The following is a 14,133-nucleotide window of genomic DNA, read 5'->3' on the forward strand; positions in this document are numbered from 1 at the left end:
CCTCCCCTATCCCCTCCTCATTCCAAGAGTTTATTAATGATGACCTTGACCCGGATCCAACCCAGAGCGACACGTGGGATGCGTAGAAACTGAGGCGAGAGCACTGAGGACAAAAGCAGAGTCCGGTGGCTACAGGGACAGCACACCTCCTCCCGGACGCGCGCTAACCCCTGCGTGGCTAACGGCGCTCCCGCCGAGACAATGAAGTGCTCGGGGGACACTGTAACGTCTTACCGCGCAACGGTAACCGCACGGCGATACACAGTCACCAGCCCCGCGACCGGAGCTGGGCCTTGTTTGAGTTTCCCGGCGGAGACACAACACACAGATACAGTCACACGCGCCGTTGGGACACAGTAACCCGGCTTGCACCCGCCCTAGTAACGCACATTGAGCAACACATACACCGCACGCAGTACAGGCGGCCGCCCGCTCGCACAGAACAGAGCGGGAACACGTTACCGAGAGCAACACAAAGGCATTCCCTTAGCAACAACTCCCAAGCTGCTCCCCACCCCTCCATTGACGCTGGCTGGGGGGGCGGGGGAGGGTAGGGTTGGGAAGACTTTCCCCACCCCCTACACGGTGGAGAGGCTGTCCCTCTCCCGTCCCCCGGTAATTTCCCGGGTGACCGGGCCGCCGCTGGCTGCTGACATACCCGGCTGAGTTTAATTCCTTTAACTAGTGATTAATTACCAGCCCCGCCCCCACTCCTCCCTCGGGCCTGTCTGCACATCAAACGGGGAGGGAGGAGGGGCTGCGAGGAGCTTACTGGACCAGAGAAAGGAAAGGGGAATTCTGTGGTTATTTACCGGGTTCTAGGCCAGGTAAGGTTTCCCTCAATCACCCCCTCACATTTATAATGTCTCCAAAAAAATCATCCACCCGCTCTCCCAAGCCCAACCCAGCCTCTCTGGACCCAATAAAATGTTAATCTGCACTCCCTTCTGCTCTGGCTGGTTGAAATTTTGCTGGGTCCTTTCCCCTGTAAAATGAGGGCTTTGGGGTAAGTCTGTGGGTTCTAGCCCCAGGGAGCACAATATTATCTGAGATGAGGGACAAGATAAATATGGAAGAAAGTGAATCAAAAGGTCCAAGTCAAATCCTAACTTGGCTACTTTACTGTGTGATGTCTTCAAATCACTTCACTTTTAGGCCTCTTCCCTTCTTTCTAAAATGGAGTTCATATCTAGTTGTGATATTCACCCATAAATTCATAGTTCACGAAGGGTAGGTTCCAGGAGTGGGGAAAGAAATCCATTCTAGCCTCAGTGGCTAAGGAATATTTCCTTAAAGAGGTAAATTTAAATTGGCCTATAATTGATAGGTTGAGAGGGCTCCCATAAGGTGGCAAGAAGGGAGGGTTTCTAAAGAAGGGAAAACTGCCTATCAAGGCCAAAATCTGCAGAGAATAAATTTAGCTTATTGGAAGAGTATGTAAAGTTTGGGACTTAAATGTTGTGGGCTAGGTGAAGGCCAAGCTTCAGTAGTATCGATGGGGAAATCTGGAAAGGAATATAATTAGGTACTGGGTGTAGGAGAAAAACTTGAAGGAAGGTTACCTGCAAGGAGGTAACAAGAGGCATTGAATTAAGCTGGTGGAGTCTGGGCGGAGAAGAGACACTGGAAGGGAAGAAAGGACAGGATTTGTTGACTGGGAAGTCAGGAAGAGGGAGGAGTCAAAGGGGTTTCTAAGACCAGATAATTAAGGGTTTCATGGCACCATGGGGGGTCAGGAAGGGGGAAATCAATTTCAGGAGTAAGAGGGTTGGCTTTGGGCAATTACTTCCATGATGTCCCATCTAGCCTTCTTCCTTTGTTCATGGGAACAAGACTATATAGGCCCCACTCCCCAGTTCAGACATCTCCCAGCTAATTCCTTCAGGAAGTCTTCCCTGATATGACAGATACCTCAGGGAGAAGGGAGAAGTTGGATGTATTTGATAGAAAAAGGCCAGAAGATGTTTGAGGATGAAGAACATTTTATTGAGCTCAGTTCCTGGACTTGGAATGCAAGGGGGCCCAGCACAAAGCTCTGCCTCATCTGCCAGTAACCAAATCTGGCCAGTACAGTACCTTCATCAGACACCAGGCATCAGGCTGGAGGTGAGCCCTGACCCAGAGCCTTAGGACACACAGGCCCCTAGCAACAGCAATCATCTTCAGGGTCCTAAATGGGGACCCATATGAAGCTCACACACGCTGCACTGGCCTTGAGACTTTGCTAGAGGCTCCTATGAGGAAGGAAGGATGTTAAAGGGAAGGGAGACCAAAGCTGGAAGTGTGAAGGGAAAATATCAGGAAGAAAGCAGGTACTGAGAGGGAAGAGCGTAGTATAGTTGCTGAAAGGGAAGAGAAAATTTTTTGTTCATTTGCGTAAATGTGGGCAGGGGGAGTCTAAGAAAATCAGAGGGAGTTGAGGACTGAAAAGAAGAAAGTTTCCTTACCAGGTTTTTGGCAATTGAAGGTGCTGAACTGAAGGTAATGGAACTGGAACTGGGACCGGCAGGATAAACGGTCGGGGACCAAATCTGGTAGAGTACAAGCAAGCAATGAAGGGTTATAAGGGTGCAGCTTTGTTACCTTCCCACCACACCCCAGAAACTCATGGTCAGAGACCACCCCGACACCCAGGGCATGACTCCTCCCCAAGAGAGGTAGCAGAAAGAAGGGCAGGGATCTGAGGGAACACTTTTTTTTTTTTTTTTTTTTGCTGAGGCAATTGGGGTTAAGTGATTTGCCCAGGGTCACACAGCTAGGAAGTGTTAAGTATCTGAGGCCAGATTTGAACTCAGGTCCTCCTGACTTTAGGGCTGGTGCTCTCCACTGTACCACCTTCCTGCCCCAGAACACCCAATTCTTCACAGGGTTTATGCAAATGGTAGCTCAGGAAACATTTAAAGATCTCATGTTCAGATGGGGAGCTTAAAGATTCTTTCACTTAATTCACATGTAATGTGAAGTGACTTCACATTTCTGAGGAAATCTCATCTGTAACCCATTGTAGTATATTAGGGAAAAGTCTGTGAGCTTGAAGGGCATATAAAAATGAGAGCATGTCTTTTAATTCACAATGATTTCCAGCAAAATTCTAGGATCAATTATGAATGAAAGAAGATGGTTTAGAATAGGCTCGAAATAGAAGATGACACTTAAAACAGAAAGGAAGGGTTACTGAGAGGCAGTTTAAGTTCATCAAGAGCTCATGCCAGACTAACCTTATTTCCTTTCAGTGACAGGATTACTGGACTGAGTAGATCAGGGGAATACCCGATACCGTACACCTAAGCAAAGCATTTAACAGTCTCATGAAAGTGTGCAGGATGACAAGAAGGTTAGAGGTACAGGGAGCTGAAGGACTAGACCCAGAGAGTGTCAACAACGTGAATGAAAGCACAGAGGGGCAAACGGAATTTCAGACTTCATGAATCAAAGGACAGTTAACACAGTGGATAACAGTAGCAAGGTGTACAAAAGTTGGCTCATGTGAAAAAAGTTTAGGATTTAATGCAATTTTCAGATAAAGTAGCAGTATGATGTGACTATCAAAATATTAACACAGATGTAGTATACAGTTCAAGGAAAATAAGAGCATATCTGAAATAACTGGGTTCAGTTTTATGTGCCACACTTTAAGGACACTGAAAAAACTGGAATAGGTCCAGAGGAGTGAAGTGAAAAGATTGACTAGATGCTATGCCATTTAAATAATACTTGAATGACAGAACCTAGGAAGAATTAGCCTAGAGAAGACACGGGGGAGGAAGGGCTTGAATATATCATATATTTTGTGGGGAGAGCCCCAAAAGAAAGTGATACTCAGTTATAAAGAAAAAGACTTTGATAACTCTTCTCCCTCCGACCTCTTTCATCCCCCTTCCCTTTCAGCATAGGCAAAACCTGTTAGGAATTAATCAGGACAACAGATTTGGGAGAAAGTTGACAATGCGAGTTAATGTTTTCCTGGATGGTAGACAGAAAAAAAGCTATAGGAGGGAGTTTTCCAAGTAATGTTTCAAGACTGGGAGGGGTGGGTAAGAGAATGTTCTTGAGGGATACCATGCCTCTAGGGAAGGATGGACTAGATGCTAACTTTAAAGAGATTCCCCCTCTGCTACTTAGGGCCATATAACTGAGTGTAAGTCACTTTTTCACTTCTGGCCTGTTTTTTAATCTGTAAATAAGAAGGTTGGATCTAAGACCCTCTAATTTGGAACTTTAGTTCTAGATACATGATAACTCCAAGTAAAAAGGGTTACAAAGAGACAATTAGAGAGTGCCAGGCCTGGAGTCAGAGAGACCTGAATTCAAATCTGGCCTCAGATCCTCTGTGATCCTACAAAAGTCACTTCACCTTGTATGCCTCATTTTCCTCATCTGTACAATGAGCTAGAGAGGAAATACAAACCCCTCTAGCATCTTTGTCAAGAAAATGCCAGATGGGTCATGAAGAGCTAGACAGGACTGAAAACAACTCAACAACAAAAAAGAAACAGCCACAAATAGGGCCCCAAGCTACCTTGGGCATACTCCACCCCCACACTGACAGCCTCAGATACTCTGAGGAAAACAGAGGATCATTTCTTAAGTTGGAACAGCCTGATCCTCCATCCAGGAAGGGAGGGAGCAAGCACTAGTCCCATATCAAGTAGGGGTGCCAATGGCTGCAGAATGAAGCATCTGGCTCAAAGAAGTTAGTGACCACCTCCAAACAAAAGAACAGGGAGAGAAAGTGAACTCTGACATGAGCTTAGAATCTACCCTAAGTCAGCCTTTCATGACTAATAACACCTCAGATAGATGGCCTGGACTACTGTGGTGCTACTCAGAACCTAGCAACTGTGTCAATGTGAGGTCCGAGAAGGCCACATTACATGTGCCAGAGTTTATGAGCAGGGCTGAGTATGGCTATCCCCTCTCTTGGGAGAAAAGCAATGAGTCCACTCCCATAGATGTACAGAGAACTACCATGTCCATCCTCTCTTGAGAAATGGGGAATAGACATTATAGGCCTGCCCACAGGGATGGACAGAGGCAGCCTCTTTGGTGGATAGGCAGATACACACAGACACAGGCAGGCCCTCACCTGGATGGAGGCAGGCGTGGTGGCTGTCCTAGAATGCTCCTTGCCTTGGCGAAATCCTGAAGTTGGGAGGACCAGAAACCACCACTCTGAGTCTGAGTGATGGGCCAGAGAGCAGAGGGGAACCGTGGAGGAGGCAGGAGGCCTTGGATCCGAGGGGATACTGTGGCAGAATGACTTAGAGGGAGTAAGCCCTGGGCTCCTGCCTCTGAGTGGGATAGCTGCTGTGGAGTCCTGGGTTTCAAAGCTGCACCATGGATTCCCCCTTGATGTTCCTGCTGAGAGGAGAATCTCCCCACCATTACTCCATTTCATCACTCCCCACAGGTCCTCCTTTGTTACTCCCTCTCCATATCACTCCCCAATCTAACAGGTTGTTCTAAAGTCAAAGGAGGATTAAGGGTTTTCAGAAAACTCTGATCTGTGTGATCCTACCTCTCCATCAACACCCCAACCAAGACTACTTCCTCAGAATCCTTAAGTTCTTTACCCTTCTATTCTCCTTTCTCCAGACTCAGTTTGTAGAGCGGGAGGAAATTATTCCTGACCATGTGCTGCCAATGTGGATTCCCTCCCAAGCCTCCCCTTTCAGGGTTCTGTGGAGTGAGAATGGGGGGGGCGGAGGGGGGAGAAGAGGGGCAGGGAAAAAGGAGAGAAAGGATGTACTTAGAGGAGGACTTTACTTTATATGGACTCTCAGCCTGGCCCCTCACCAGACTGAGCTGAAGGAGGCACTGCTGGAGTTCATGGACAGCATCTGGTTGGGACTTATCCATGACCAAAGTCTCTCGGAACACATCAGCTGCTTCCTTGAACCTCTGTGAGAAGTGGGAGAAGTAGTCTGTCAGTCAAGTCAACCACATATATAACCATAAGCTAACACTCACATATCTTATCCCTTCTGCCTCTCCTCCCTTCCTTGTCCCCAATACCTGCAGTCCCACCAAAGCCTTGCCCAACTGGAACAAGCCCCGGGGCCATTGTGGTCGCAGGTTGAGGGCAACTCTTGCATCCCCCAGGGCCCAGCCAGGCTGGCCCAGTCGCTCATGGCAGAACGACCGATTCCCAAAGAGTCTGTAGGTGACACAGGGACCAGAGGTCAGGGTACCCTCATAAGCCATCTTCCTCCCAATCCAGCCCAATCCAAGCCATCACCCTTTCCCATGGTCCCCACCCACCTGTAATCCCGAGGGTTGAGCTTTATAGCCTTCGTGAAGAGGAGCACAGCTTCCTGATACAAGCCCCTCCAGGCTGCAGCTGTACCCAGTTCTAGGGAAGGAGATTAGGGCTCAGTTGGGATGAAGATTCCCCATCCTTACCAGGAGTCTCCTGGGGACAATGTTTATGTCTCTCCTAATTGATTAGGAGCTCCCTTAGAGGAGGTTCCATTTTCTTCCCATCAAAGTAAGGAATCCCTAAGAACAGGGACTGCACAAAGGCTTCATGACATGATGAGGAAAGTGCCAGATTTGGATTTAGGGTACAAATTCCAGCTTGGACACTTACTTACTCCCTTTGCAAGTCACCTTTGTCTTGCTGGGCCTCAGCTGCCTGAGGGCTGGACTAGATGACGTCTAGCACCATAGTCATAATCTACTAGGAGATGCGGGGACACAGGTGCCCCTACCAGACCAGCAGGGCCTAGGTCAGTAAAGCGTCAGGGGAAGATCTTACCTGCTAACTCTTGGCTCTGCCTTAAGGCAGCTGCCTGTAATCCAGGGAGTGCCTAGAGATGGAGATATTAACTGGAGAAAGTTGCTGCACTCTATCTCCAGTCCTAGTCAGTCAACAGACATTTATCAAGTGCCTACTATGTGCTGGGTACTTCACTAAGCGCTGGGGATACAAAGAAAGGCAAAAGACAGTCCCTGCTCCAAGGAGCTTACAGTCTAATGGGGAGACAACATGCAAACCACTTTGTAAATATAGGCTACATACGAGAATTCCAGAACACTGGAAATAATCAACAGAGGGAAGGTACTAGAATTAAGGGGGACGGGAAAGGCTTCCTGTAGAAAGTGGGACTCTGACTGGGACATGAAGGAAGCAAGGGAGCCCAGAAGCAGAAATGAGGAAGGAGGGAGTTCTAGGCAAGGAAGAAAGTTAGTGGAAGATACCTGGAATACATGGAGTGCTGAATCCAAGGAACAGAGACCAGTAGCACTGCACTGCTTTGCTGGGGGAGGCAGTGGTGGGAGGAGGGTTAGGAACATGGGAAAAAGGCTGGGGAAGGTTATGAATGGCTCTGAACAAAAACCAAAAGATTTTATCTTTGATTCTGGAGGAGAATAGGAGCTGCTGGCACATAGGGGATCACAGCTTCCCTTGAACAGAGGGAGAGGACAGATGGATGGACCATTGGACTACTGCAGTAATTCAGGAGTGAAGTGATGAAGCTCTTTACCAGGATGGTGACAGTGGTAGAGGAGAGGAGATACACCAAAAAGAGGTTGCTGAGGTAAAACTGATATGGTTGGGGGGAAAGAGAATAAGGAGTTGTGAGCCTGGAAAACTGGGGGGAGGGGGGAAGCCCTCTATATAACAGGCAAGAATGGAAGAGGGGAGGATTTAGGGAAGTGATAATTGAATTCAATTTTGGACGTGTTGAGTTGAGCATGTTTACAGGACATCCAATCCAAGATGTCCCATAGTAGCTGGAGACACAAAACTGGAGATTGGCAGAGGGATTAGGACTGCGTAAGTAGATTTGAGAATCATTAGCAGAAAGATGATAATTGAATCCATGAGAGCTGATGAAATCACCAAGTGAAACAATATAGAGGAAGAGAAGAAGAGAGCTCAGGATAGAGTCTTGGGGGATCCCCACTGTTAGCTGGCATGACCTGGATGAAGATCCAGCAAAGGAGACTGAGAAGGAGCGGTTCAAATAGTTAGGACAACCAGGAGAGAAGAGTGTCTCAAAAACCTAGAGAGAAGAGAGGATCAAGGACAAGGGGTCAAAGGCTAAGGTCAAGATGGATGAGGACTGAGAAAAGGCCATTAGATTTGGCAATGAAGAGATCATTAGTCACTTTGGAGAGAGTGATGAGGTTAGAAGCCAGACTGATGAGAGTTAAGAAGAGAGTGAGAGTAAGGGAAGAGGAGGAACCTACTGTGGATAGCCTTCTCTAGGGGTTCAGCCACCAAAGGCAGGATGGGAGGGAGAGGAACAATGGATCCTGGAAAGTTTTTGAGGATGAGGGAGATATGGCCATGTTTGGCAGTAGTAAGGAAGCAGCTAGTAGATAAGGAAAGATTGAAGATAAATGAGAGAGGGAAAATCTGCTGGAGAAGGTGGGATGGAGTAGGATCACTTGTACATGTAGAATAGTTTGCCAAGGCAAGAAGGGCCATTGAATGGGAGGCAAAAGTGTGAAATAGGAAGTAGTGGCAGATGGTATTTGGAAGATGTGAAATGGAGAAAAGGGAAAACTCTCAGCAAATGGCCTTCCTCTAAAGAACCAGCTCCCCACCTATTCTAAAGAGTCCAATCTGTGCAGTTACCCTTCCTTCCAGATCTTCCTTTTTTAACCTGTCCCAGCCCTCACTATGACCTCACCTCTGGCTGAGGACTCTGACTCCTGCTCCCTTCCTGTGGGCTCTGGCTCTGGTGGCTCCAGCTGTGGGGCTCAGGGCTCAATCCTTTATCTCTTCGGGTATTTGGAGGCCTGTCACCAACCTTGCGCCGGGCTTGGGACACAAAGGTGCTTGACAAATCCAATTCTTCCTATGCATAAGAAAGAAATTGGTGATGGTCAGAGTAGGGATGAGGAGACAGGCAAGCTGTAGAGAATGAGAAGGAGAACTTGGGAGGTCCAGGGAAAAGGAAGGAAAGAGTTCTCACTTCTTCATTGCTGCTACCCTGACTAGGGCTCTGGGGGCTGGAGGTAAGGCTGCTTGCCCCTGGTGCTGGGCCTGCTGCTTCTGCAGCCCCATCCATCACCTGCTTAGAGATGTTCAAGAGAAGTAGTGTCAACTTAAGCCACCCTCCTAGGCCAATCACTTTGTCTCACCCCCACAATGACCCCATGTCCTCTTACATGCACCCTCTGTCCCTCCTCATTAATCCAATCTTTACAAACCCAATTCCCCAAGTATTCTTCCTGCCCCCCCTCCCCCTCCCCCACCGGACACACTCACCTTGCCCACCCCACTCTCCTGTTCCATTCGCTCCTGACGTTTCCGCTCCTTCTGTCGCTGCAATTTACCCATCAGGTGAGAGCCTCCCCTCTATGCAGTCTTCTGAGATTATTCCCCCCCCACCCCATATGAAGAAGTCTCACTACAAGGGGTTGGGCCCTTCTTCAAGGGCCCTATCAACTTCCCTATCTCCCCGCCCCCATCTCTTCAAAGAGTCCCCTCCCCAGCCACCTTCTTCTTTAGTCGTTTCTTTTCTGCTCGTCTCTTTGCTCGCTCCTCCTCAGCCACAAGCTCCTCAGCCAAGCGATCAGCTTCCTGGTGAAAAAGAGATGGAGCACAAGGAGAAATTGTATAGGAGGATACAATTATTAATGGGATATGGAAGTAACACACAGCACCAGGGAAAGGGCTTTCAATCTAGGGTTCTTACCTCCTTAGTCACCAGCAGCTTCTGGGGCATTTCCAGTTGGCGTAGGGATAGGCCAAGAGGGCTGGGAGGACGGCCACGGGAAAAGGCTGATCGTGGGGGGCTGGGGCTTGACCAAGGCCGGGGTGGGGGGCTGGGACTGGGACTGGACCAAGTTCTGGAGGGGTGGCATAAAAGGGACTTTTGGAAACCACAAAGGATACTCTGACTTTTACTCCTACCCCTGGCCCCTTCCCCTTCCCCCTCCCCTTCTTCCTCCTCCTCATCATAGAAATCATCCAGGCTGGGGTCTGTGAAGAAAATATGGACAAGAGTGAGATAAGAGCAGAGGCTTCTATACTCCCCTCCCCAAGGTGGTCCCATTAGCATCCCTGCACATCCCAGGCCCTACCAGATGCTCCTCAAGACCTCCTCACCATAATGCCACAGCTGTAGTCTACCATTGTTTCCATTCATTCGGATTCGGTGTCGGCCATGGGGGTCACATGCCATGAGCCTCCGAAGGAAAACTACTATGTCCTAGAAGGGAGGAATGGAGGGCAGAATTGGGAGAAATACTGGGAAAGAAAGGGCAGGAAAGTACAAATGATCTTTAAAAAAAAAAAAAAAAATCCCAGCTTTCAAAAACGTTTACTCACTGGTATTGGGAAGAAAGGAGTATTTCCCTCCCAGAACAGGAGGCACAGGGGTCAAAGGGTCATGGTAGAATTAGGTTCTCATACCTGGCCTAAATCTCTGTTTAGGAATCTCCCTTGCCTTTGGGCTCCTGCTCCCAGAATGACCTGTAGCTACTGGGGATATAGGAATTGGGTCACTTAATCATATCAGTGAAGTATAAAAGTGGTCTTTTAAGATATTTGCTTCACCAAATATAGCTAATGTCCAAGGCATATGGGTAGAAAAGCAGGGCTTAAACAATCTTCCTTTTCTGCCTGGCCAAGACTCTAGCTCACCAACAAAGCCATATTTCTGAATTACTAGACAAAAGGGACTGAAGAAAGTCTAGGGAGCAAAAAGCAACGTGGTGACCCACTGGATAGAGCACTAAACTGGGAGGAAGAGGGAGAAAGACCTGAGTTTAAATCCTATTTCAGACATTAACAAAATGTATGAATCCAAGCATGTCATTTAGCCTCTGCTTGTTTTAGTTTCCCCATCTGTAAAATAGAAATAATACTAGTATTTATCTCCCAGGGTAGTTGTGAGAATCAATGACGATATTTGTAAAGCTCTGAAAACCTTAAAGAGCTATATAAATGCCATTGCTATTAAAGGGCAGTTAGGGGGCATAGGGGATAGAGAACCAGACCTGGAATCAGGAAAACCCAGGGAGACTCTGCATTACTTGATCACTCAGGTTTCCTCATATGTAAAATGAGCTGGAGAAGGAAATGATCAAACCACTCCAATATCTCAGTCAAGAAAACCCCAAAATGGGGTCATAAAGAATTGGACTCGATTAGAACACCAAACAAAATCATTACAATTAAAATAAGCTTTAAAATAACATTATGTCTGGTTTACATGGATGTCAATAAAACAATGATCTGGGACCCAACCACGTGAAGGAGGGACTCCTATGGGGCCAAACAGGCTAGAAATCAGCAAGGAAGTAATGAAGGCACAGCTGGTTTCTGTTATCTCCACTGAGGATCTGGACAATTACCCTCCCCCACCTCAAAATATTAGCTCCAACTCCTTAATAAAGTGACAAGGCTTTAGGGTTAGGAGAAGGGAGGGAGGTCTTAACAGGGTATGGAATAATCAGAGGAGATGGACCACTTTTATTTTTAATTCCAAATTCTGAAGCCCTCAGTTCAAGGAGTTATGAGCAAGAAGGACTATTCCTTAGCTCTTTAGGAGGTCTTGTCTCTTTAGTGGGAAGGAAATATAATCCCCTAGAGTTCCTGTCTTCAACTTGACCCCCTGATAGTCTGGTTCTTTCATGGAGGTTCCTTTAGAGTCAAAAGTATAACAGAACTGAAAGAGGTGGGGGCACCTCTGATGCTCAGTCTCCTGGCCTGTCCTCCTGTGTACTGTTCTGTTTTACTTTTGAGAAACATTTTCTTCCTGTCATTTCTTTATTCTTTTTTTCCCTAAGGATACTGCTCAAGGACTGCAGGGATCATGGACAAATCCCTGCAGCTGGGCCATCATTCTCAAAAACCCTAACCCCTCGACATTTTTTCTTCTTGACGTCAGCAACTTCTAACTCTATCATCAATCACACAAGATCAAGGCAAACCTACATTTTTGCATCTCCCTTCTCTCACTTCTGGATCTCTATTGTATACTCCCTTCCCAGCTCTAGCTTTCTCCTCGGTCACTGTTTCTTCTTTCCTTATTGAATCCTATCAATTTCTCTTGGGGCATCAACATCGTTATGCACCATCCTGGGCCTGTTTGTCTGACATGAATAACTCATACTTGGACTATCTCCACTACTGACATCTCCTTTCCTTATTCAACTCACTACTAGAGAAAGACAGACCAAGCAGACTTGATCCACTACAGATAAAACTGCCTAACTAAACTAATATTCATTGAACTGTGTTGCTGAGTTCCCAATGCTATTTCTGCCTTCTCACTTGCTCCATAATTGTTTTTGGGTATCACACCTTAGTCTATATAGCTAAGTTTTCCCCTCCTAAGATTCTCTCTCACTAGCTTACTTCATATATTTCAAGGGATACTGACATACTTGGAATGAATTAACTTTGAATTTTCTTCAGAGGTCACTTCAAGCATCATCTCTTTCAGGAGACCTTTTCTGATCCCCTCAGCTCCTATCTCCCTCTGAAAGCACCTTGTATTTGCTTTTTGTAACTTCTGTATATTCTCTACGTGCACGTGTTTCATCTTTGGAAAGAATCTAAGCTCCCTGAAAGGACAGAGATGGGTTTATTTTTGTCTTTGCAGCTTAGCAGTGCCTGACCGGTGCTTCCTTTCATGGTCACACAACTAACACTTCCATAACAATTTCAGAGTTGCATTCCATCTATCAAATCTTTTGAGGTTCCCTGTACTGCTGGGAAACACTTATCCCATTTTAGAGACAAGGAAACGGACCGAGAGGGATTAAATGACTTGTTTAGGAGCAGGCAGCTACTTATCAGGCAGGACCGGAACCCAAGTACCCTTCACACCCCGCCCAGCCCTACATGGTGTGCCAACCAGATGCCTTTAATTCCACTTCTCTCCCATACAAACACAAACCAAAGTAGAAAGGGCTTCCTGATACCCAGTTTGGTCCCCGATTGCCTTGACCCCTCTTGGAAATGTTTTAGATTCCTCCCTGCCTTCCAGCCCCTCTCAAGCCGCTATTCAAATCCGGCGCCTCACACGGAGACCAGGACTAACCAATTCTCCTCTTCGTCCTGCTTAGCAGCGCCCGGCATACAGCAGGCACTTCCGCGTGTCCTTTCCCACTCGCAGCCCCTTTGTGGACGGCTGTTACAGCCGCTGGGTGCGCAGGCATATGAACCGGCGCACCGGCCACATCCCGAGGGCACTACCTCGCACGGGGGGCGGGCCCCAGTTTAAGAGGCCGGGACCTGGCTCAAGGCTTTGTAAAAAGATGGGCTGTCACCACCCCTGCCTGACCCCCAGAGAAGGGGCCCAGTAACAATGTCTTGGCTGAGCGGGTCCAGAGGGGGCCAAGTTTAACAAGCGCCGGGCGGGGCTGGCCCTTATTGATTCCGTGCAGCCACTGCCCTAACCCCTTGGATAAACCCTCCAAGGCCGCCTTTCTCCTCCAACATCTTCGGGGGCACCAGAGTGCTTAGCACGGACCCTGGTGGCAGCGGCCAGGCTCTGCGGCGCCGGGACCCACCCGCGGGGGCGCGGGGGCGCGGGGGCGCGGGGGCTCCCACTGTTCCCCACAAGTCTAGCCTTCATCCGGGGCCGCGGGGAACTGTGTTCCCCCGGCTTGGGGTTCGGGGCCGGGGGGGGGAGGGGGCCGTGAGGCTCTACCTCATCTCCATAATCCTCGGGCCCAAACTCCCGGCAGAACCTGGGCTCGGCATCCCAAGGCGGGGGCCCGTCCTGGATGGGGCACGCTGCGGGAGACAAGGCCGGCGCATCAGGGGCCCCGCCCCATTCCCGATCCTCTCTCCCCTACCGTTTCCCCCTCCTCCCCCACCACGCCCTCCGCTCCCGGCCCCGCCCCCACCGATCGGAAGCGGAAGCGGGAGGTAAATAATTCGGGAGAGAGCGAGGACCGCGCCCGCCCCCCCATCTGGCTCTTCCCTCCTCATCCTCCACCTCTACATCCCCTCACCCAGACGCAAGCGCCCGTCGCTCTTTCGAACTGGCGCCATCTCCCGCCTTCACTGCCCCGGAAGCAGAAGGAGGGAATCACTCGTCTCCAAAGCCCAGGCCACCACTGGGCGGGGCGAGTCTAGACTGAGCGCTCTCTCCTTGGGCACGCAGGCGCAAGCGCAGGCTCAGCTAAAGTCCTGGGCGCCAAAGCCGCCGGTTGTGG

At 48.7% G+C, this 14,133-nt stretch overlaps 1 protein-coding gene and 1 long non-coding RNA gene across 10 annotated transcripts; one reads left to right on the forward strand and one right to left on the reverse strand.

The window, feature by feature from the left end:
• Positions 1-1,945: 1,945 nt before the first annotated feature.
• TTC31 (tetratricopeptide repeat domain 31) lies at positions 1,946-14,015 on the reverse strand. Of its 9 annotated transcripts, none has more exons than XM_023506161.2 (15): positions 13,930-14,015; positions 13,623-13,708; positions 10,067-10,169; positions 9,654-9,940; positions 9,455-9,538; positions 9,224-9,280; positions 8,928-9,026; positions 8,643-8,810; positions 6,758-6,809; positions 6,262-6,352; positions 6,016-6,157; positions 5,767-5,901; positions 5,087-5,361; positions 2,448-2,531; positions 1,946-2,234 (listed from the first exon to the last, which is right to left on the reverse strand). In XM_023506161.2, the coding sequence occupies exons 1-15, from the start codon at positions 13,967-13,969 to the stop codon at positions 2,225-2,227; spliced, it is 1,713 nt and encodes a 570-aa protein (XP_023361929.2). In that variant the 5' UTR covers positions 13,970-14,015; the 3' UTR covers positions 1,946-2,224. The 9 variants fall into 9 exon arrangements, with proteins under 9 accessions (XP_023361929.2, XP_023361932.2, XP_023361931.2 ...); XM_023506164.2 differs by having other exon boundaries at positions 5,087-5,358; positions 5,797-5,901; positions 8,928-9,029; XM_023506163.2 differs by having other exon boundaries at positions 5,797-5,901; positions 8,928-9,029.
• Positions 7,087-10,071, forward strand: LOC116419884. Its single transcript, XR_004230220.1, has 3 exons — positions 7,087-7,185; positions 7,368-7,541; positions 9,922-10,071. It is a non-coding gene; the product is annotated as an uncharacterized LOC116419884 (long non-coding RNA).
• Positions 14,016-14,133: the final 118 nt, after the last annotated feature.

This window comes from Sarcophilus harrisii, chromosome 6, assembly GCF_902635505.1.
Source record: "Sarcophilus harrisii chromosome 6, mSarHar1.11, whole genome shotgun sequence".
Lineage (NCBI taxonomy): Eukaryota > Metazoa > Chordata > Mammalia > Dasyuromorphia > Dasyuridae > Sarcophilus > Sarcophilus harrisii.